The sequence below is a fragment of the Lobosporangium transversale genome (genome assembly GCF_002105155.1).
Source record: "Lobosporangium transversale strain NRRL 3116 chromosome Unknown BCR41scaffold_44, whole genome shotgun sequence".
Lineage (NCBI taxonomy): Eukaryota > Fungi > Mortierellomycota > Mortierellomycetes > Mortierellales > Mortierellaceae > Lobosporangium > Lobosporangium transversale.
Window position 1 is genome coordinate 154,991 of NW_019029022.1, and position 20,216 is coordinate 175,206.

General features: G+C 41.1%; 4 protein-coding genes across 4 annotated transcripts; 3 read left to right on the plus strand and 1 right to left on the minus strand.

Annotated features, from left to right (window-relative positions):
• The first annotated feature begins 8,805 nt into the window (after window positions 1-8,805).
• BCR41DRAFT_360663 (hypothetical protein) lies at window positions 8,806-9,732 on the plus strand. The gene is made up of 4 exons (XM_022025402.1): window positions 8,806-8,913; window positions 9,053-9,084; window positions 9,178-9,216; window positions 9,320-9,732. The coding sequence occupies exons 1-4, from the start codon at window positions 8,834-8,836 to the stop codon at window positions 9,637-9,639; spliced, it is 471 nt and encodes a 156-aa protein (XP_021877691.1). The 5' UTR covers window positions 8,806-8,833; the 3' UTR covers window positions 9,640-9,732.
• Window positions 9,733-9,905: 173 nt separating this feature from the next.
• BCR41DRAFT_297479 (Flavinator of succinate dehydrogenase-domain-containing protein) lies at window positions 9,906-10,241 on the minus strand (the record flags this gene model as incomplete). Its single annotated transcript, XM_022020456.1, has 1 exon — window positions 9,906-10,241. A coding segment is annotated over one exon (336 nt), but the record flags the coding sequence as incomplete, so codon positions are not given.
• A 4,532-nt stretch (window positions 10,242-14,773) lies between these two features.
• On the plus strand, window positions 14,774-17,854 carry BCR41DRAFT_360667 (hypothetical protein). The gene is made up of 3 exons (XM_022025403.1): window positions 14,774-15,356; window positions 15,468-16,560; window positions 16,653-17,854. The coding sequence occupies exons 1-3, from the start codon at window positions 15,120-15,122 to the stop codon at window positions 17,816-17,818; spliced, it is 2,496 nt and encodes an 831-aa protein (XP_021877693.1). The 5' UTR covers window positions 14,774-15,119; the 3' UTR covers window positions 17,819-17,854.
• A 125-nt stretch (window positions 17,855-17,979) lies between these two features.
• BCR41DRAFT_360668 (hypothetical protein) lies at window positions 17,980-20,208 on the plus strand. The gene is made up of 3 exons (XM_022025404.1): window positions 17,980-18,289; window positions 18,429-18,789; window positions 19,296-20,208. Exons 1-3 carry the CDS (start codon window positions 18,098-18,100, stop codon window positions 20,072-20,074), a joined length of 1,332 nt encoding a protein of 443 aa, XP_021877694.1. The 5' UTR covers window positions 17,980-18,097; the 3' UTR covers window positions 20,075-20,208.
• Window positions 20,209-20,216: the final 8 nt, after the last annotated feature.

A 20,216-nucleotide genomic window follows, 5' to 3' on the forward strand; every position in this document is an offset into this window, starting at 1 on the left:
GGAAACACTCTGAACAACTCAACAGCAAACTACAGACCAGAAAAAGCAAAAAAAGCCTCACCTGGTCATTCACAGAAGAGCCCTCGCCGCTGTCATCAAGTAAGTATATAGTTTATGCATGGCTTCGCTTTGTCTTGCTTGTGATTGTCCCTACCATCGAATAAGCTTAGCATACTTACAAAGCTATCTTCGTTCTTTTTTTTTTTTTTTTTTTTTTTCTTCGTCTTCCTCCTAGCTGTAATAGGGGCCACTAGCCCTAGGCTCATGGCGACGATTGTCCCAAAGACTGCAATGGGCCCATGCAGTGCTTATCGAAATGGGGCGAAAGCGGAGCTGTAAGTACAATTTCTTTTAGAAGCACATGTCGTGATTTTCTGTCTGTACTCTGCTGTGCTCTGATTACCAAATATTCTAACCACGCGTGTTTTTTTTTTTGTCTTCTTCCCTTAGAGGCTCATCCGCTTGGACTCTAGCCCGCCGGGCCCTCCTCCCGCCTGCCCGCCTGCCCGCCAATCCCCTTCGCCGATCCCCTTCGCCGATCCTTCCGTCAAGCCCTCGCAACTCCTTGAAGGGGGATCATTGTAGTAGCTCTAGAGAGCCTCTAGCCTCTGGACCTTACTTTGATCCGAGTGCCCTTGGGGATTTCGCGTAGGTAACAGATGACACACAGTTGTGGTCGTCTAAGTATGGTAAGTCAGTAGCAGTGGCCTGTTTACTAGGCCCTATAGAGCTCGAGTCCCGGCCTTCAAGGAGATCCTCCATCCAGCAGGATCAGGATCAGGATCAGGACCAGGTGTTATCAAGGCCTGATAACACCTCAGGTAAGTATACATGCGCATACATAGCAAAGGGCATATTAACTTGATTCTACCATTGCTTTTGTTCTCTCTGTTTAGGTGGGATCTTGGCAACTCGGAGCTCTATAGTGTTTAGTAAATAGTTCATTGTTACTGACATCATCCTTAGATTACCCCAATTAGCGAAGCTGCACCAGGCGCCTGGCTGTAGTGTGTAGTGCATGGCGTAGAGGCGTCATGTTGTGTGACCTGTTACTTGCCGTCTGAACCAAAGGTACTCTGGTCATAGTAGGGCTTCATTGGCTAGTCGCTCGATAGACTATTGCAATGAGACCTCTGCTTGGAGAAGCGAGAGCAAGGGTCATAAGAGGAGTAGAGGACCTTGAGGCATAAAAATAGATCGAAGAGCACCATGCTTCGAATGCGGCTAGGAGCGCAGGGCCAACAGAAAGCAGACAGCAGCCGAGGGCCGAAAGCCAATAGTCAAGAGCCAGCAGTCAGCAGTCAACACCCAACATCTAACAGCAGAAAAAAAAAAAAAAAAAAAAAAAAAAAACACGCACGAACACGAACACACACAAACATAAGAGAGAAAACCCCAAAGCAAAAAAAAAAAAAAAAAAAAAAAAGATAAAAACCGAAACTAACTCAAAAAAAAAAAACACTCAAAGTCAAAGGCAGCCTCAGCCAAAGGCATAACAGGCAGCCAAAGCCATAACAGGCAGCCTTGACCAAATCAAACACACACTGCCCCGATCAAAGCAAGCGCACGCAACCTCACTCACGCCGGCCAAAGGTATCCCAGAATAATCCAGACAACCAGAGCCAGATGGCCGAAGCCAGGTAACCAAAGCCGGAAACTGAAGCCAATCAACCGAAGGGATGCCAGATGACCGATTCCAGATGATCGAGGCCGAATAGCAGAAACCGGGCGATCGCAGCCAGTCAAGCAAAGACGGTCAACTTTAGACAGTCAACTAAAGAAAGCCAACCATAGACAATCAACCAAAGCCAGTCGACCAAAGTCAGTCAACCAAAGTCAGTCAATCAAAGGTTACCAATGTCAATCATTCAAGGCATTACCAAAAAATGTACCTAAAAAAAAAATCAAAATATAACTAAAGGTTACCAGGAAGCACACAATAATCCATACATATCAAGACTACTTACTTCTAAAGGCTCAAAGATCTTGCCATCCTTGGGATAGGATGCAGCTTAAAAGTGAAAGCATAGTAAACAATTAGCAATAAACATTGTTTGTTCGAAGTGTTGGTAGATGGGTATCCTTGATCATTATGATTGTAGTTTCCCCCTCAATAGAAGGCAACATAACTGTAGAAGGGCAAATAGAATAAGCTGTACTGGTTCTTGCTAGCAAGCCGCTCCGTGAAAGTAACTAGTAGTGTTGCCGTTTGGGCATATCTATGACCCTGAGGCGCAATCCAATCAAAAACATGAGTAGCTTTAGTGCTATTGGCCTCTATAATCACATGTGGGATCTCTCCCCAGGCTATAAAATAACCATTTGGGCGGATTTTTGCACCTTTGGTCTGATTACAGCAACTTAATCAGGTAGTGCATTCCGCCTGCAAAAAGACGATGAGGAAGATGCTGATCCTATTTTTTGGGGGAGGGAAAACAATACCGTGCATTGCTCTTTTTCATTGGAAGGCATGGCTTAGCAGCTTATGTGTTTAATTGGTAAGTTGCATCCACAACTACATTGTCTCAATTTTTTCCTCAAGCAAGGCCTTTGCTCATTGACTGCGAGAATGTGCCATTTCATAGCGTTTGTTGTGTTTAGTGGGTCCGTTTAAAAAACATTCAAGATTCAATTCCCGTTATTTTGAATAATAATCAAAGAACTGGCCATCAAGAGGGGATCTCACTATAAAGATGGCAGTCTACTGAATCCACTAAGTTGCAGAAAAAAGAAAATAAACGAGGCAAATCGGGCAATAGGAACGCGTTGATCTCATATCGCTTACACAAATATACTTTCATCAAACCCCCTCCATGTCCATACTGGACCACCACAAGCGCGCGGCTGGGTGTGGCTCGTGCTCACACAAATGTATTCACTAGCCAAATTATACTCTGCATCCGAATTAGCGAGGATGATCTCAAGAGTTCTTTTATTAAAAAGCTTTATCGATTGCCATGTCGGATATTTATTGAAAACCAGGACTGCTTGAGCCCGATGGCTATTTCCCACTTCATGTTATACACTCCAATGATACCAACGATTCAATGTTCAACTTCTTTCCTTGGATATAGTAGTTATTGAGTAAGTTATACTTTCAATTCGGGGAGGCAACTACAGTCATAACGATCAAGAACATTTATCCATCTACCAATATTTCAGACAAACAATGTTTATTGCTAATTGTTTACTATGTTGGCGCTTCCGAGCCGCACTCTATCCTAAGGATGACCAGGTTCGTAGGCAAAAGACTTTTGTTTTGTTATTTAGAGGTAGATAGTCTTTTGTGGATTATTGTTTTGGCCTTTGGGCTTCTTTGAAAATATTTTTAGTGTATCCTTGCGCAGTGCCTCGGATGATTGGCTTTGATACCTTTCAGTCGGCTGCCATTAGTTGGCTGGCTTTGGCTGAATGACTTCGGCTGGCTGGCTTCGGCCGACTGACTTCGGCTGGTTAGCTTCGGCCGACTGACTTTGGTTGTCTGGATCATTCTGGATTGCCTTTGTGGTTTGATTGATGTTGGTATGTTTGTTTTGATTGAGGCACCCTGTGTTTATTTTACCTGGCGCTCCCTTTGGTGATTTGGTTAAGGCTGAGTGTGTTTACTTTGACTGGGGAGCTCGCGGCTACCTTGACTAGCGCTGCCCCTAGTGGTTTGATTGAGGCAGCCTGTGCTGGTTTTGATCAAGGTACTCTACTATTGGCTTTAATTAAGGTTGCCTTTGGTTGATTTAGTTGAAGCTGCCTATGTCTGGTCTGGCTGTAGCCGCTATGCTTGATCGGGCGGAGAGCGCTGGATGAAGCTGCCTTGTATTAAGCTTAGTTGTGGAAGTCTTCGGTTGACTATGACTTTGGCGTTGGCATTGGTGTTGGCTTTGGCTTTGGCTTTGGCTTTTTTTGATTTTGTTTTTGTTTTTTGAGTTAATTCTTTTTTTCTTTTTTTTTTTTTTTTTTTTTTTTTTTTTTTTTGCTTTGGGGTTTTCTCTCTTATGTTTGTGTGTGTTCGTGTTCGTGCGTGTTTTTTTTTTTTTTTTTTTTTTTTTTTTTTTCTGCTGTTAGATGTTGGGTGTTGACTGCTGACTGCTGGCTCTTGACTATTGGCTTTCGGCCCTCGGCTGCTGTCTGCTTTCTGTTGGCCCTGCGCTCCTAGCCGCATTCGAAGCATGGTGCTCTTCGATCTATTTTTATGCCTCAAGGTCCTCTACTCCTCTTATGACCCTTGCTCTCGCTTCTCCAAGCAGAGGTCTCATTGCAATAGTCTATCGAGCGACTAGCCAATGAAGCCCTACTATGACCAGAGTACCTTTGGTTCAGACGGCAAGTAACAGGTCACACAACATGACGCCTCTACGCCATGCACTACACACTACAGCCAGGCGCCTGGTGCAGCTTCGCTAATTGGGGTAATCTAAGGATGATGTCAGTAACAATGAACTATTTACTAAACACTATAGAGCTCCGAGTTGCCAAGATCCCACCTAAACAGAGAGAACAAAAGCAATGGTAGAATCAAGTTAATATGCCCTTTGCTATGTATGCGCATGTATACTTACCTGAGGTGTTATCAGGCCTTGATAACACCTGGTCCTGATCCTGATCCTGATCCTGCTGGATGGAGGATCTCCTTGAAGGCCGGGACTCGAGCTCTATAGGGCCTAGTAAACAGGCCACTGCTACTGACTTACCATACTTAGACGACCACAACTGTGTGTCATCTGTTACCTACGCGAAATCCCCAAGGGCACTCGGATCAAAGTAAGGTCCAGAGGCTAGAGGCTCTCTAGAGCTACTACAATGATCCCCCTTCAAGGAGTTGCGAGGGCTTGACGGAAGGATCGGCGAAGGGGATCGGCGAAGGGGATTGGCGGGCAGGCGGGCAGGCGGGAGGAGGGCCCGGCGGGCTAGAGTCCAAGCGGATGAGCCTCTAAGGGAAGAAGACAAAAAAAAAAACACGCGTGGTTAGAATATTTGGTAATCAGAGCACAGCAGAGTACAGACAGAAAATCACGACATGTGCTTCTAAAAGAAATTGTACTTACAGCTCCGCTTTCGCCCCATTTCGATAAGCACTGCATGGGCCCATTGCAGTCTTTGGGACAATCGTCGCCATGAGCCTAGGGCTAGTGGCCCCTATTACAGCTAGGAGGAAGACGAAGAAAAAAAAAAAAAAAAAAAAAAAAGAACGAAGATAGCTTTGTAAGTATGCTAAGCTTATTCGATGGTAGGGACAATCACAAGCAAGACAAAGCGAAGCCATGCATAAACTATATACTTACTTGATGACAGCGGCGAGGGCTCTTCTGTGAATGACCAGGTGAGGCTTTTTTTGCTTTTTCTGGTCTGTAGTTTGCTGTTGAGTTGTTCAGAGTGTTTCCTAGTTCTGCTCTGTATCTGGCTAGAAGTTTGTATCATTTGTGGTCTAACAGTGATGTGAAAGAGAGAGAAAGAGAGATAGACAGGAAATAAAAAGTCAGAACAAGTACAGTGCAGCATAAGGTGAGAGAGTTAGGACTTTAGTGAGGGTGAATATTTGTGGAGTGTTGCTTACCTTTCATGTTGGTCGAGGAGGCTAAACTGGAAGAGAAGAAAAAAAGGGAAAGAAAGAAAAGAAAAGAAAAGGAAAGGAAAAAAAAAAAAAAAAAAAAAAAAAAAAAAAAAAAAAAAAAAGTTTATTTTATATCGAAAGCACTCGCGAGTAAAGGACGAATGGATGAATGATGAGTGGTTTTTGAAGTCGCGCAGGAAAAATGATAAGTGAAACCAATTTGCGATTTCAGAGTATTGACTGAATAATGAATATATCAAGCATCTTGCTTTTTGTACGCTCTAGAGCTCTAGAGCGGCCAAAAAAAAAAAAAGAAAAAAAGAAAAAAAGCGGCATAGCGGAATTTGAAAATGGATAATATGCGCACTACATGATATCATCCGTCATTTCTCATATGCATACAAGAGAGAAAAAGAGAAAGTACTCATGGGTGGAGGTGGGGAATAGCATTGCTAACATTCCGTCTTCAAGATCTGCAAGATCATCTAAACAACAATATTAGGCTACCCACAAACAATCAGAGCACGAGCCACATTGCTCTCTGCATGCTAAGGTGGTGCAACAAAGAAATATCTATTTAGACAGTGAGATTCAGAGCACAAGCACATTAACACTCGCATGCTATCATTTTCAACAACATTCAGCTCGAGTATCTATTATTAATCCTTCGTAATGGAGTTCACCAGACACTACCAGTCAAGCTTGCTTCTTTATTCTCTCTCTTCACTCCCAATAGCAGATGGAATAGACAGACTATCGCAGGAACTGTACCGTAGCAGCTTTTGTCCAAACAGACCTTTTTTTTTTTGTTTTTCCAGAACGCGGTAAAAGTAAGACACATCACTCGTGTGCTTTTTATTGGTCGACATACAAATATTAATTCGCTTTCAAATAAAATAAAATAAAATGCACAGCCTAATCAGCTGTCACATGTCATATGTTTATATTTTATTACTTTACATGAAAATAATAAAAAAGGACTGCGAGTGAGTTGAGAATTGGCATATGTCGTATTCTGGGAAAAGGCATTAGGATACAACCTGCCGAAACACAGTTCTCGATTGTCTATCACATCTCTTGTGAGGAGTGAAGAGAGGAAATAGAAGAAGAGAATAAAAATGAAAGCTTGATTGGTAGTACCTAATGAGCCCTATTACCAAGAATCAAAAAGTACTAGAGCTTAATGTTAATGAAGTAAGAGTATGCGAATGCTAATATGGTTGTGCCCTGAAACTCATTTTTTTACTTTCAGCCGCATCACATTGCTCGCTGTCTAAATGGATCTTTTTTTCTTTGTTGCGCCACCCCACCATGTAGAGCGGCTAAACAGTTCGAGGGCAGTAGGCTTGTATTTTAGTTATTGCTGTTGTTTATACAGTCTCGCAAAGCTTGAAGATTGTACGCGAACAAGTGCCTACACAAGCAAGGCGTCATTTAATATGGCGACAACGCATCCCAAGATCCCAAATGAGCATACGCCTGAACTGGCCCTTTGTAGCTTAGAATGTAGCTAGGTAAACTCGATAGCTAGATAGCAAACAATTTCTCAATAAAGATTAAAAAGTGTTTGATTCAAATAGCAAGTGACGCCTCTCTTAATGCATCTTCTGTTGCGCTGTGTCTGTGCTTTGGAACGATAATGATCAAAAGGCAAGCTCAGGCGAATTCGCAAAGGGCAGCCGCTTCTCTGAATGTCTGTTCCTATGCGAAGCAGTCTGTATCCTTTGAGACCATTAAAAAGAAAAATGTTAGGCTTGTAACCAGCCTGAGGAAAAGCCGCCGACGTTGTGACGGCGAATCTTTTTTTCTCAGGGTTACGAGCCTAATGATTACCTAAAACCCAGAAAGTCGTCTTCTGTGGAGTGGGGTGTGTGGGAGATGATAGGGGTAGAATAAAAGATAGAAAACTAACCAACAACAAAAATAATTAACGAAGTGGACTTTAGTGGAGTGTGGACTTGGGTGAGCTGGTCCGAGCTCTTCTTGGTCTCTTTCTTCTGGGGTTCTTGAGTTTCTTGAGCCGCGGCTCGATCAATTTCAGGTTTGGAGTCTTTTATTCTTGGGTTGGGCATTCGCTGAAGAGAGGATTTTGGTTCTTCCTTAGACTTCTTTATATGCTGAATTTTTGAAGAATTGAAAATTGATGGGGATTTGCTAGACTAAGTTTTCTATAAACGATGATGGATGTTGGGGTTTGTATCAATGGGATCTGTTTTCTCTCTCTACTTATTCATTTCTGCACTCTTCCTATTTCTATTTACCATTTCTTGTCTTCTTCATCGTTGGGCACCTGCTGAGGTGGTTTCGGTTAGTCTTGTGGGTGTACTTCTCTTGGTCGTTCAATTAGAGGTGAACCACTAGATTTCGTATGACCATGCCTCAGAGCCTAGAAAAAGGTGGCCATTCTCCTGCCGATCCATTGCACATAAGCCACTCAGCCTTAGCAACTCCACAAAGTAAAACTACTTCGCCACACTTTCTCATCAAGCTTTCTTTTGCACCCATTAAAGAAATTACTTGAGCTTGCTTCTCTTTCTCCTTTTTCTTCACCTTCTGCGGCTTCTTTTACTTCCTTCTATTCCTTCTACTTTTTTTTTTTTTTTTTTTTTTTTTTTCATATGCTTGGTAATCAAATCAAGAGGATAACGAATTGAACCTCTTTGCCACCAATCTTCTGATTGGTTTCACTTTAGAACGTACAAAAAGCACGAGCGCTTTCAAAAAAGAACAAAGATAAAAAGTGGGTCAGCCTCAGCTTTTTCTTTTTCTCTCCGGTCTCCTTAACCAGCCTCCGCGACCAAGGAAACATTTGTACGCGAACAAGTGCCCACACAAGCAAGGCGTCATTTAATATGGCGACAACGCATCCCAAAACCCCAAATGAGCATACGCCTGAACTGGCCCTTTGTAGCTTAGAATGTAGCTAGGTAAACTCGATAGCTAGATAGCAAACAATTTCTCAATAAAGATTAAAAAGTGTTTGATTCAAATAGCAAGTGACGCCTCTCTTAATACATCTTCTGTTGCGCTGTGTCTGTGCTTTGGAGTGATAATGATCAAAAGGCAAGCTCAGGCGAGTCCGCAAAGGGCAACTGCTTCTCTGAATGTCTGTTCCTATGCGAAGCAGTCTGTATCCTTTGAGACCATTCTTCCCACAGCACGAACTGTAAGAAATTTTCAATGAGCGTACATCCATTGCACATAAGCCACTCTACCTGTTGACGAGGGAGGCTGCCTGAACTGAAAGGAACAAAGTCTCTCATTACCAGACTTTTTTAAAGAATAAAAATGGACAAGGCAAAGAAAGTCTGTGGAGTCTGTAACACAGAGCCATCCAAATACAAGTGTCCAGTTTGTACATTGCCTTAGTAAGTAGTGCATCAGCCGCATCTCATTGCATTTTTTTTTTTTTACTAAATTTAAAAAAAAAAAAAAAAAAAAGAATGACGCTCAAGAAAGCCATGTCTAAAGCTTTATCCCTATTTGTGTCCACAACTGAATCCAAAGTTGTTCACTAGTATGCTACAAGAAGCACAAAGGTAGAGTAATACATCCAGCGATCCTATGAATTGTAAAGAAGGGAGAGGAAAGAACTCCTCTGATCGATAACCAAATCAACCATGTCATATTAGAAACACCATGCGAAAAGCCAATACCGACCCCTGAACCAGGTAATTATTGTTTATTTTAATGTTCTTATTTTGTTTCCAGCGCAATAATAATAACAATAATAATAATGTGCAATTGATTTATCACTATGCTTTACCCATTTAGAAACGATCCCTGTACCACCCGTGGCACCAGTACCAGACTATCTAAAAGAGGAGCCGGTAGCCCTATTGAACGAGGAACGGCTCGAGAGGATAGCTCAATCCAACAAGGTCAAGGAAATGTTACAGAACCCAGGACTTCGAAATTTGATCCGCATGATTGATCAGAGTGAAAACCCCGAGTATTTATTAGAGAAGGCTCGGAAGGAAAACCGACAGTTTATGGAGTTCTCAGAAGAAATCTTGGCTATTGTCAACCGAGATCCTGGTCAATCAGGAACTGAACAAGTATTGGAGGCCATGGGCCTAGGCTTGAAGCCATAAGTTTCTAATAGATCCATTCTCGCTCTTTTCTCGTTTACTCTTTTTTTTTATAATGTATTATTAACTGTCATTGTCTCATTGTCATCATTGTCATCATCATTCATTATCAATGATATACTATTATCATTTATTGTTATTCATCATTATTCAAAGTTTTGCATTTCCCCGTTATAATAAAATTTCGTTTTTTAAAATTTTATTTATTTACATAAAATTGCTGCTTTAATTGATGACAAGCTTTTTTTTTTTTTTTTTTTTTTTTTTTTTTAAAGTGCAGGCATCTGACGGACAACACGACCTTCGTTCTTGGCATGCTTGCGAATGCGTTCGAAGACAGGGCTATTCTTCCATCGGTCCGGTACCTCCTTCTTGCCTGTGACCCAGTAATAGATATCCCAATCAGGCTCATCCATAAATTTGTCAAACTGTTTACATTCTTCCAAGGACATGCTCTTGAGATGATCTTTCGCAAAAGTAGACAATAACAGATCTGTTTCGAGGATTCCACGCTTACGAGATTGATAAGTCAAGCGAGCTCGGATGGTCTCGAGGGTTTCATTGGGATCACGAGGTAAAGGTGGCAAGTTCGTATAGGGAGTTTGAAATCCATCAGGATCGATATCGCGACTAGAGGCATCATCGTGGTCTAGAACACGAGTTGGTTGAGTTGATGAAGCATTATGAGTAGGAGTAGTAGAAGTACCAGTAGAGGGCTTCGAGAATGAACGCCACGAGTGACAACAGATAGGAGTAGTGAGAGTTGTTGGTTTTGGAAGGAAAGGGACGCAAGTGGTGGCGGAGGTTAATTGAGCTCTTGAAGCAATACGGAATGTGGATCGGAGGAATGACATTTTTGATGTGTAAAAACAAAAAGAGTTATGAAGAGTATAAAGGATTCAAGTGGAATGTTAATGAGCGATGCAAGTGTGTGAAAAGGTGTGTAGAATGAAGTCAACTTGATCCAAAACACGGGTTCAGATTCCTTTCCGTTGTTAATGCCCTAATGGGGGGTAAACAAGTCACGTTGCCTACAGTTGGAGTAAAATGAAAAAAATCTAGAGACGCGTCCAGAATAAGGAGGATAGAATATTCATTTTGCTAGCTGATTCAAGCAAATAAAAAACAATAGACAATCACATTGGCTTTTTTCCCCTTTCTTCTTCTTTGATAGGCGTCATCTAGGCATCGCTAGATCGACATAATACTTATTATTAAATGGAAACAGGAGGTCTCAAGCTTTTTTTTGTTTTTAGTTTTTTGTTTTTCTGGTCTGCTTGGTCTATTTGCTACAGTGGCCATAACAGATAAGCAGTCGGTGTACTCTAATAGCTCCCCCCCCCAAAAAAAAAAAAAAAAAAAAAAAAAAAAAAAAAAAAGATAAGGTAGCAATGGTCTGCTGATCCATCTTTGAAAGCAAAAGTCTAGGCTTCGAACTTATTTTACTCTTGGAGTATAACTATTGAAGGCGTTAAAAAAAAAAAAAAAAAAAAAAAAAAGAAATGAAATGAAAAAGAGTATTCTGGGCTTAAATGGTATAAACCTTTAAACCTCAATTGATCATGAGTATACTCTGTTATGTATTTTCTGGCCTAAGGAGAAAAAAAAAAAAAAAAAAAAAAAAAAAGTAGCATGTTTAAAAAAAAAATTGCTTCGACAATGCTCTAGACTCTGTTATGCATCTGTTCGATTTTGGAATCACCACAGTCAAGGACAATATGCAGACATGCATTAGAAAACAGTAAAATAACCGACATGCACGGGAACATCTTGTTTACTCATTGGGCAATAAATCGATGTTACTGACTGGTTTGTCTAACATGTGTTGTATTAAAAAAAAAAAAAAAAGAACCGGAGAATTCACCTTAAGCTTTGAATGAATGGTGTAAATGTAGATCAAAATTCAAGGGAACTGAGCATAGTTGTTGTTGCATGGAGTTGTGGTTGAATTGTTTTTAAATACCATCATTTTTCTCCGATTGACAGTAACTGAATTCAACGAATGTGTAATGAATGACCTCATTTTCGAATGTTACTTCTTCCTTTTCCCCTTTTTCCTTCCAATCCTGCTGAGTATAAAAAATTAAAATGAAAGATGTGTGCACAGCCCGCCTCGTGGTTTTAATACAACAAAAATAAAAAATAAAAATAAAAAATAAAAAATAAAAAAAAAACGTGTGATGAATACAGAAAGGACATGCATGTCTTGACCCCGTGCTCACTTTTCCTTTTTTCGTTCCCTTTTCTTTTTTGTCCCAATGAGGTACACTTGTATGCACAAAGGATATCATGAGGGAACACAGAGAACATAAAATTAACATTCTCCCCTTTCATACAACTTGGAGCTCTTTTTTTTTTTTTTTTTTTTTTTTTCCTTCTCTTCTTTCTCTTTTACTCTCTTCCTCGCACCATCTCTCATCTCATTGTGTATATGTGTATGGGAATGATGTGTAAATGTATATGTACACAAGTGCGGGACATGAATATACTGAATACTTTGATTTTCCCTCTCTCTTTTTTTTTTTTTTTTTTTTAAGCCTAAAAAAAGCACTAATGGCTGGAAAATGATCGCTTCTAACTATAGTATGAATGAATCGCTCACCAGTGGGTGTTTAGGAACTGACCACATCAAACAATAGCATCGGCATGCGGTATATATGTTTGTCTAGTCCGGGGCCCCCGAGTTTCTTCTCTTGTTCCTTTTTTTGGTAACCAGTTAACACACATGGATGAAGATAGGACTGGACCTCTTTCACCGTCTCTTTGGGATATACTCAATCCCAATGACTCCGCAGTCAACACCTTATCAATGCTCGCTCAACAATAAAAGCCATTGATATCCTCTCTATTTCTTAAAAAAAATTTGGTCATAATAGTTCAATCTCTTGATCCGCTTTTATCCTGCGCCACCACCGTCTAGTCTGATTTGATACAACACCTTACTCTAGTTCCTGAATCATTGTTTCAAGTATGTATTGACATGATTATCAGTTCCGTTCTTTTGGGCAAAAAAAAAAAAGAAGGGGTTGTTTGTCCATGACACGGGACTTTTTTTTTTAATATCCGCATGTTGTACCACACCAGCTGAGACGGCAACAGAGACGCATTTTGCCACTTTTTTTTTTTTTTTTTTTTTTTTTAATTCAATTGATGAGTTTGGTCCAAACTGATCTATTGATAATCATTTTAAATAACTTGCACGTCCGTCCCTTGATCTACGGAAAAGTATATTAAAAGAATTGATTGGTCCTACGTTTCAGCATATGTCAGTTCTTTCTCTTTTTTTTTTTTTTTTTTTTTTTTTTTTTTGGCGACCCAGTTGATGGCAACATGACAGAAAACATCAATAACCTTATTTATCTGCTTTGATAAGCAAGCATGTAGTCATGCATCAACCCTTCTTCAACTCCTCTCTTCCCCATTATTTTTTCTTTTTTCTTGGTGTTTTCTATGCTTTTCTGTGCCTGCATAGGCGATGCAATATAATGGTTCCATTCCATCCTATAAACATAAAGGTGCGCATTACTATGCACTTTGTTGAGCTTCTTTTTTGGATACGGGCTCAAAGCAGATGGGCGTGTGTGTTGGTGGGTGACTGCTGATGCTTTATATATATAAATGGAAGAGATAGAGAAACAGCGAACAAGTGAAGGATGAAAGAAAAATAAAATAATAAAAAAAATAAAAAATACAAGATGGGCTTAAAAAGGATGCTCAATGCAACAGAATAATGAGCACGAGACGTAAGAGACTAGGCGCGTATTCAACAATATGAGCGCGTATTATTTTATTTCCTATTTCTGATAGTTTTTGAATCCTTTGGGTTGGAACCACATCATCTCCTGGGCTGGATGAGGGGAAATATGGACTGGAACTGAATAATTGAGAGGAGGTCAAATGAGCAATTGAGTTTTAAACATTTGCTTCTTTGCTTTGTCATTGGCCCTGGTTTCCCCCAGGTTGATCAGAACATTTTCTTTCTTTCTTTCTTTCTTTACAACATTGATACTTTTCTTACCTTTCCTTTCCTTTCCATTTCTTTTGTTTTCCCTACACTTGCACACATCTGTATTACACCAAGCAACGTCAGGAAAACAGTTATCTATCCTCTTTGGCCTTAATCCTAGACCATTATCAATTGTCTATCATAGTTCTGATTACTGCCTTTTACAACGAACCGCATTCTCTCTCTCTCTCTCTCTCTCTCTCTTTTTTTCTCTTGACATCCCCTGGTGAAAGCAAAGAAGGTATATATTCCAATAAGCTTTTTTTTTTTTTAAAAAAAAAAAAAGGTGGGTTATCAATGAGACTTTTGATATGGTCTGGCCTGGTTTTGCTCGCAGTGGTTGGCTGCAAAAAGTCAAGACAATGTTTTAAAACAGCCACTCACTGAATGAACAAATCAATCAACCATTCAATTACTTCGTTCTGAGAGCCTTTTTTGGCTCAGCTTTGACTCTTTTTTTTTTTTTTTTTTTTTTTTTTAAAGCTCACTCGCATTGATTATATAGCAAAGAAAAAAAAAAAAAAGCATTTCCTGCTTCTGTCATTCATTGTCTACCACTTATTGAACCATATACGAATGAAGGAATGAACGAATGAAAAAAGGGAATGAGGAATATAGAAAGGTCTTAGTGTTTCTATTGAATGAACGAATGAAAGAGGAGCGTGCGCTTGGAGTTTAGCGTGCACCAACAAAGCTATTCCCTCTTTCAATGATGTGTGTGGAGTGAAATGAAGGTGAAGTCTGGACGCGATGGGAAAATAACCTCTAAAAAAATGAATACGAATACTGACACAAACTTTTTTTTTTTTACTTCTCTTCCTTCCTTCTCTTCCTTCTCTCACACACACTTTGCTTTGTCTACCCTGCATTTCTTTACGTCCTCTCCCTATTCCTCTGTCTTTACTTTGAATCAACATTCTCTCCATTTCCATTGCTGGACATTCGTTTCACTCGTCCTTCCTTGCCTCAAACTCTATTTGCTCAACCGCCAAAAAAAGAACCATTTGCCTCCTCTTTTTTACTCTCACATACCCAAAATACCCGCACACAATCTCTCTTTCTCTCTCTAGACTTTTTTTTTTTTGTGATCAAACGATATCCTTTCAATGCTTATCCTACGGCACTGTCACCTTTCATCTGAGGATCTGATCACTTGTGAAAGGGTATGTCGTGTTTTACACGTTTTGTCATTCATTCAATTTCTATTTTATTACATATTTTACAGCCTTTTCTTTACTTCTGCGAAATGATGCCATGTTAGCGCATTCTATTTAACCAACCTTCTTCCATTACATATTTTGTCTCCCGTCCCTGTCGTCATCCTTCTTCATTCTTAACTTACTTTCGCCACCCATATCCCCCGTACTCTTTTTTCCAGGCTCTCCTCAGATTCGTATCCGGTCGAGCCAAACCTGTCGATTTAGACTTCAATGTCTGGGATTATACTGTGCCAGAGATTTATGGCTATATCCTCGGCATGTTTGTCAAGCTTGATCTTGTTGACTGTCTAGGCATTTGTCCTGCTGATTTACTGGATTTTATCATCGATGTTGACCGTGGGTACCAGGCTACCTTTTACCATTCATTCTATCATGCTGCTGATGTCACCGCTGTACTCTACCATATGCTCCTGGGTATGCATGCTTCTCAGTATTTAGCAAAGCCCGATATGGCAGCTTTGCTTCTCGGCGGATTATGTCATGACATTGGACATGTAAGTTCAACCAATTTTTGCCTGTGGAGGAACATTCATCTCAAAAAATAACGGCCACTTTCCCTCCCTGATATTAACAATGTGACCTTTTAATTTTTTTTTTTGAAATAGCCTGGTCTCAATAACCTATTTCAAGTCAACGCAAAGACAGAACTCGTCAGGGACCATGGAGAGGCATCTGTTCTGGAAAAATACTCTTGTTCACTTGCTATGGATCTTGTCACAAAGCACTCTCTCTTCCATAACATCTCCAAATCCCCTTTATCAATGCTGCCAGAGGGTAACCCAGCAACGGACGCCAGTATGCGCGAGGCCATGACCAAAGCCATTCTCGCCACCGATATGACTTTCCATTACGACATGCTCAATAACCTGAATAGTCTTCTGGAAGCAACCACCAGCCCTGTTTCATCCAGCGCCTCTGAAGCCAGTTCAGGATCAGAATCCGAACCCGAATTAGATTCAAAAACTCATTCAGATATCGTCAGTAAAGACACCTCTCTCACAGTAACGACAACAACCCAAGTAACCGTTACTATAGAGAAAACAGAGAAAAGCTCCGCTAGTCAATCCAAACAAAAATCAGTTTCCATGGCCTCGCCGATCAGCACTTCGCCAGAAAGAATAAATAGAATCTTTCGGAGACATCACCGTCATTCTTCATGCGACTCTGAGGACTCTGGAAGCTCTCAAGACTCGGATTCTACATCACCATCACATAATTCAGAGGAAAATCTCTTCACACCAGCAGACCTTACACCAGAGCAACGACAGAGTCTGATAAACTGTTTGCTTCATGGGGCTGATATTTCGAATGCATTGAAGCCTTGGACAGTCTGTAAGCGCTGGTCAGATTTGGTTGTGCAGGAATTCTTTCGACAAGGTGACATTGAAAAAGCACAAGACCTGCCAGTGTCTCCTAATATGGACCGTGATAAGTACAATCAACCCCAGATCTCGCTCGGCTTTGGTGACTTTGTAGTACAGCCATACTTTGAGGCATTTGCAGAGTTTCTTCCGGATGCGGCACCTGTACTAGAGTCACTTGCCCAAAACCGTACACAGTGGCTGGCACTGCAAAAGACGAGTCAGCAGTTTGGAGATGATCCTTATCTTTCAGTCGACCCACTAGAAGATCCACTCCTATCCAGGCGTCCCGGCTCGCCGGATATCTCATTCCTTTCTTCTGGTCGACGTGTATCTGGTATGCATTTTTTTTTTAGAAAGAATAGTTTATCTATATATTGAATTCTAATAGCCTTTTTTTCTTGTTAACCAACTGCCATATTGCTCTAGTCGCGGCTGGAGTTCTGGTTCTAGACGATACGCGATCATTAAGGAATCCTCACCGTAGACTACGGCATTCGACCAATACAGAGACTCCGACATCTGGTCTACGGAGGATGAAACGATCATTTTCAGGTCGATCCTTATCAACCAGTATGCAGAACCTCCATGTACATAGTGTGCGTTCAAGCCAGTCATCAAACAAAACCTCACAGGGCCAAGAGATTTTGATATCAGCTTTGAAACGTCAACCATCATTAACTGAAAGAGACATGACGTTGGCTTCACAGCACTACTTTCAACATATACATAAATCTATCAAACCTATTGATGCACAATCGCTCCCATTATCTTCACCCCCCCTATCCTCCCCACCCTCCCCACCCTCTCCACCATCACCACCTTCTCCACCATCACCACCAAAAGCATCCCCGAACTCGGCTACACCTGCGGCCACGTCACCGGCTAAGCCTTCTGAATCTCAAATGAGCAATGGCAGTAGCAATAACGCGAGTATGGGAACAACATCATTCCGACAAAAACGGCATGCGAGTCTCCAATCAGATAGTCAGGGCCCAAGCAGTGTTCGACACGGTTATGAGGATGGCTATCCAGTCCTGAAAGAGCAAGCACTGCCTGAGGCAAGCCATATACCCGGCTCTTGTTCTGATGGTCCATCAATGTCTACAAATTCGACATCAAAGCCAAACCTTACACCGATATCGATGCAAACTGGCAATCGCAGCAGCACACCAGCTGTGATGATGAACAAGATTAAGTATGACTGGATACTTTCACCCATTTTGCCCGAGATATCGAGTGAACCCCGGTTAGGTTGTGGACCGTTGGATGAGATAGTGGAGAATGTGGTGAACTCTGCTGTTTTGGCAGAGTCACCAGATCTCTCTATTGTGTCAGATTCAGTACTAGGGGCATACCCTTCGACGACCGCAGCAACCACTAGGGCTATTGGGCAAGATGGATCAGATGGAGCATCAGAAAATGCAAGCTGCAAGAGTCTATTTTCAACGAGTATATTATCAGGTGCTGGTATGACGAGTATGAGTGATAGCAGTGGCCATGGTGATAATAACAAGGGAATGGAGTCGCGCGATGGTAGCGTGCTGATCTCGACAGCAGATGGATCGGTGACAGACAAGTCGTGTAAATCATAAACTTTAGTTTCTTTCTATGTATTATATATATTTATATTGATATATCAGTGTAAACAGTAAAAAAAAAAAAAAAAAAAAAGTCCTTATTTAATCAATCAAATCAATGAAGTTTGGGTATGAGTCAAAATATAAAAGTTTCTATTTTAAATGCGCACTCAATAATTAAATCCAGGATAACGTGGCTGATAAAGCAATAGGTGGTATTAAGCTCTTCTCTCTTCATTCCTCCATTCACCATTCCATTCCATTACTTTACCTTCACTTTTCTATTTCTGCATCATGTCCCTTACAACCAACAGCACTTCAGATATTCCAAGCCCTGAGATCCGAGGACGTGAGCGTCAGGGCTCCTTTGGAGGATCAAATAAGGTCAAGGTGCTCAAGCCCTTCAATACTGCCAATATTAAAATCCTCCTGCTTGAGAATGTGAATGAGACTGCTGTTACTGCGCTGAAAGGTCAAGGCTATCAGGTATTGAAAAAATGTCTATATATCCGTAGACATAATGTTGATGATGATGACGATAACAATTAATTGAAGGGTTTCATTGGAAAATGCAAGTGGATGACTGTTGACAAATCTATTTGAAAAAAAACTCCTTCACTCATAGGTTGAGACACATGCCAAGGCATTAGCAGAAGATGTATTGATTGAAAAGATCCGGGATGTTCATTGTATTGGTATCCGTTCCAAGACCAAGTTGACAAAGAAGGTATTGGATGCAGCTGAGAAGTTGGGCGTGATTGGATGTTTCTGTATCGGAACCAACCAAGTGGATCTGGAGCATGCAGCCCAAAAGGGCATTGCAGTCTTCAATTCACCCTTCTCAAACTCAAGATCCGTAGCAGAATTGGTCATTGCGGAAATTGTATTGTTGTCAAGGCAGTTGGGAGATCGTAACATGGAAATGCATCAGGGTAATTGGCAGAAGGTCTCTGCTAATTGCTATGAGATCCGTGACAAGACTCTTGGTAAGTTTATTGATCAAAGGCCTTTTTTCCTTGACAATTCTCGGTATTCCAAGTATGTAATATCTGCATCAGAAGCCTACTCGGATACTGGACGGGCAAGCAAAGGGGGCAAGGGCAGAAGCAATTGTTTATTGGAGTCACAATGAACTTGTCGGGAAATGAAATCAGACAAGGAATCTGGAGTCAGAAAGCAGAACAGAAAATCAGAAAGAGTCTGGACCTTTTTTTCTTCTTTTGAGGACATGAAAACATACATGTCGAAATCAAGCAGGATCTCTCTATCTCAACGCTATCTTATCCTATTTTCTTATTCCTTCTCTCTCCTCTTCCTCTTTTCCTCCCTCCTTCCTCTCTTTCTCCCATCATAGTATTGACTATACCTTACTTGTTTAACATAACTTTTACTACAATTACTTTATAACTTTATTCTGATTGTTGAAAAATGCTTATTTTGAAAGAAAATAACCATCAAGCTTTTTTTTGGACAACCACTTTTATATCACTAGGAATTGTTGGATATGGACACATTGGCTCACAACTGTCGGTCCTTGCAGAGTCCATGGGAATGCGCGTGCGCTTCCATGATGTGGTCCCTTTGATGCCTCTTGGCACCAGCAAACAGGTTGGCTCGCTAGATGAGCTTCTCGAGATCTCTGACTTTGTAACCTTGCATGTCCCAGAGACTGAGGAGACAAAGAATATGATTGGAGCACATGAACTTAGCAAGATGAAGAAGGGCTCTTTCTTGATTAATGCCTCTCGCGGTACTGTTGTACAGATCCCAGCTTTGGCTCAAGCTCTTCGCTCTGGACACCTCGGCGGTGCAGCTGTTGATGTTTTCCCAAAGGAGCCTGCTGCAAACGGAAAGTATTTTGAATCAGAGTTGATGGGATGCCCCAATACGTTGTTGACACCCCATATCGGAGGATCAACTGAAGAAGCTCAGTCAATGATTGGAGTCGAAGTTTCACAGGCATTGATCAAGTTTATCAACTACGGTACCTCCATTGGTGCTGTCAACTTCCCAGAGGTTGACCTGCGTGCGATCAAGGATGAAGAAAACTCGATTCGTCTGTGCTACACACATTCGAATGTCCCTGGAGTCCTGCGTCAAATCACCAACATCCTCGCAGATCACAACGTCGACAAACAGTTTTCGGATTCAAAGGGCAAGATTGCTTATTTGATGGCTGATATTTCGGATGTGACCCCAGAGCAGATTCAGGATATTTACCGTCGTGTTACCGAGACTCCTACCAACATTGTCACTCGTGTCTTGTATTAAACCTTTCTGGGAAACATGTTATACGCTCAATCTTCCCACGTATCTCTTTTTTTGTAACTATCTGATTTTTTGTACTGTTTGTTCATTTGAATTGCACCGAATAAAATAAATAAATATAGTGATTTATAAACGGATAACCATA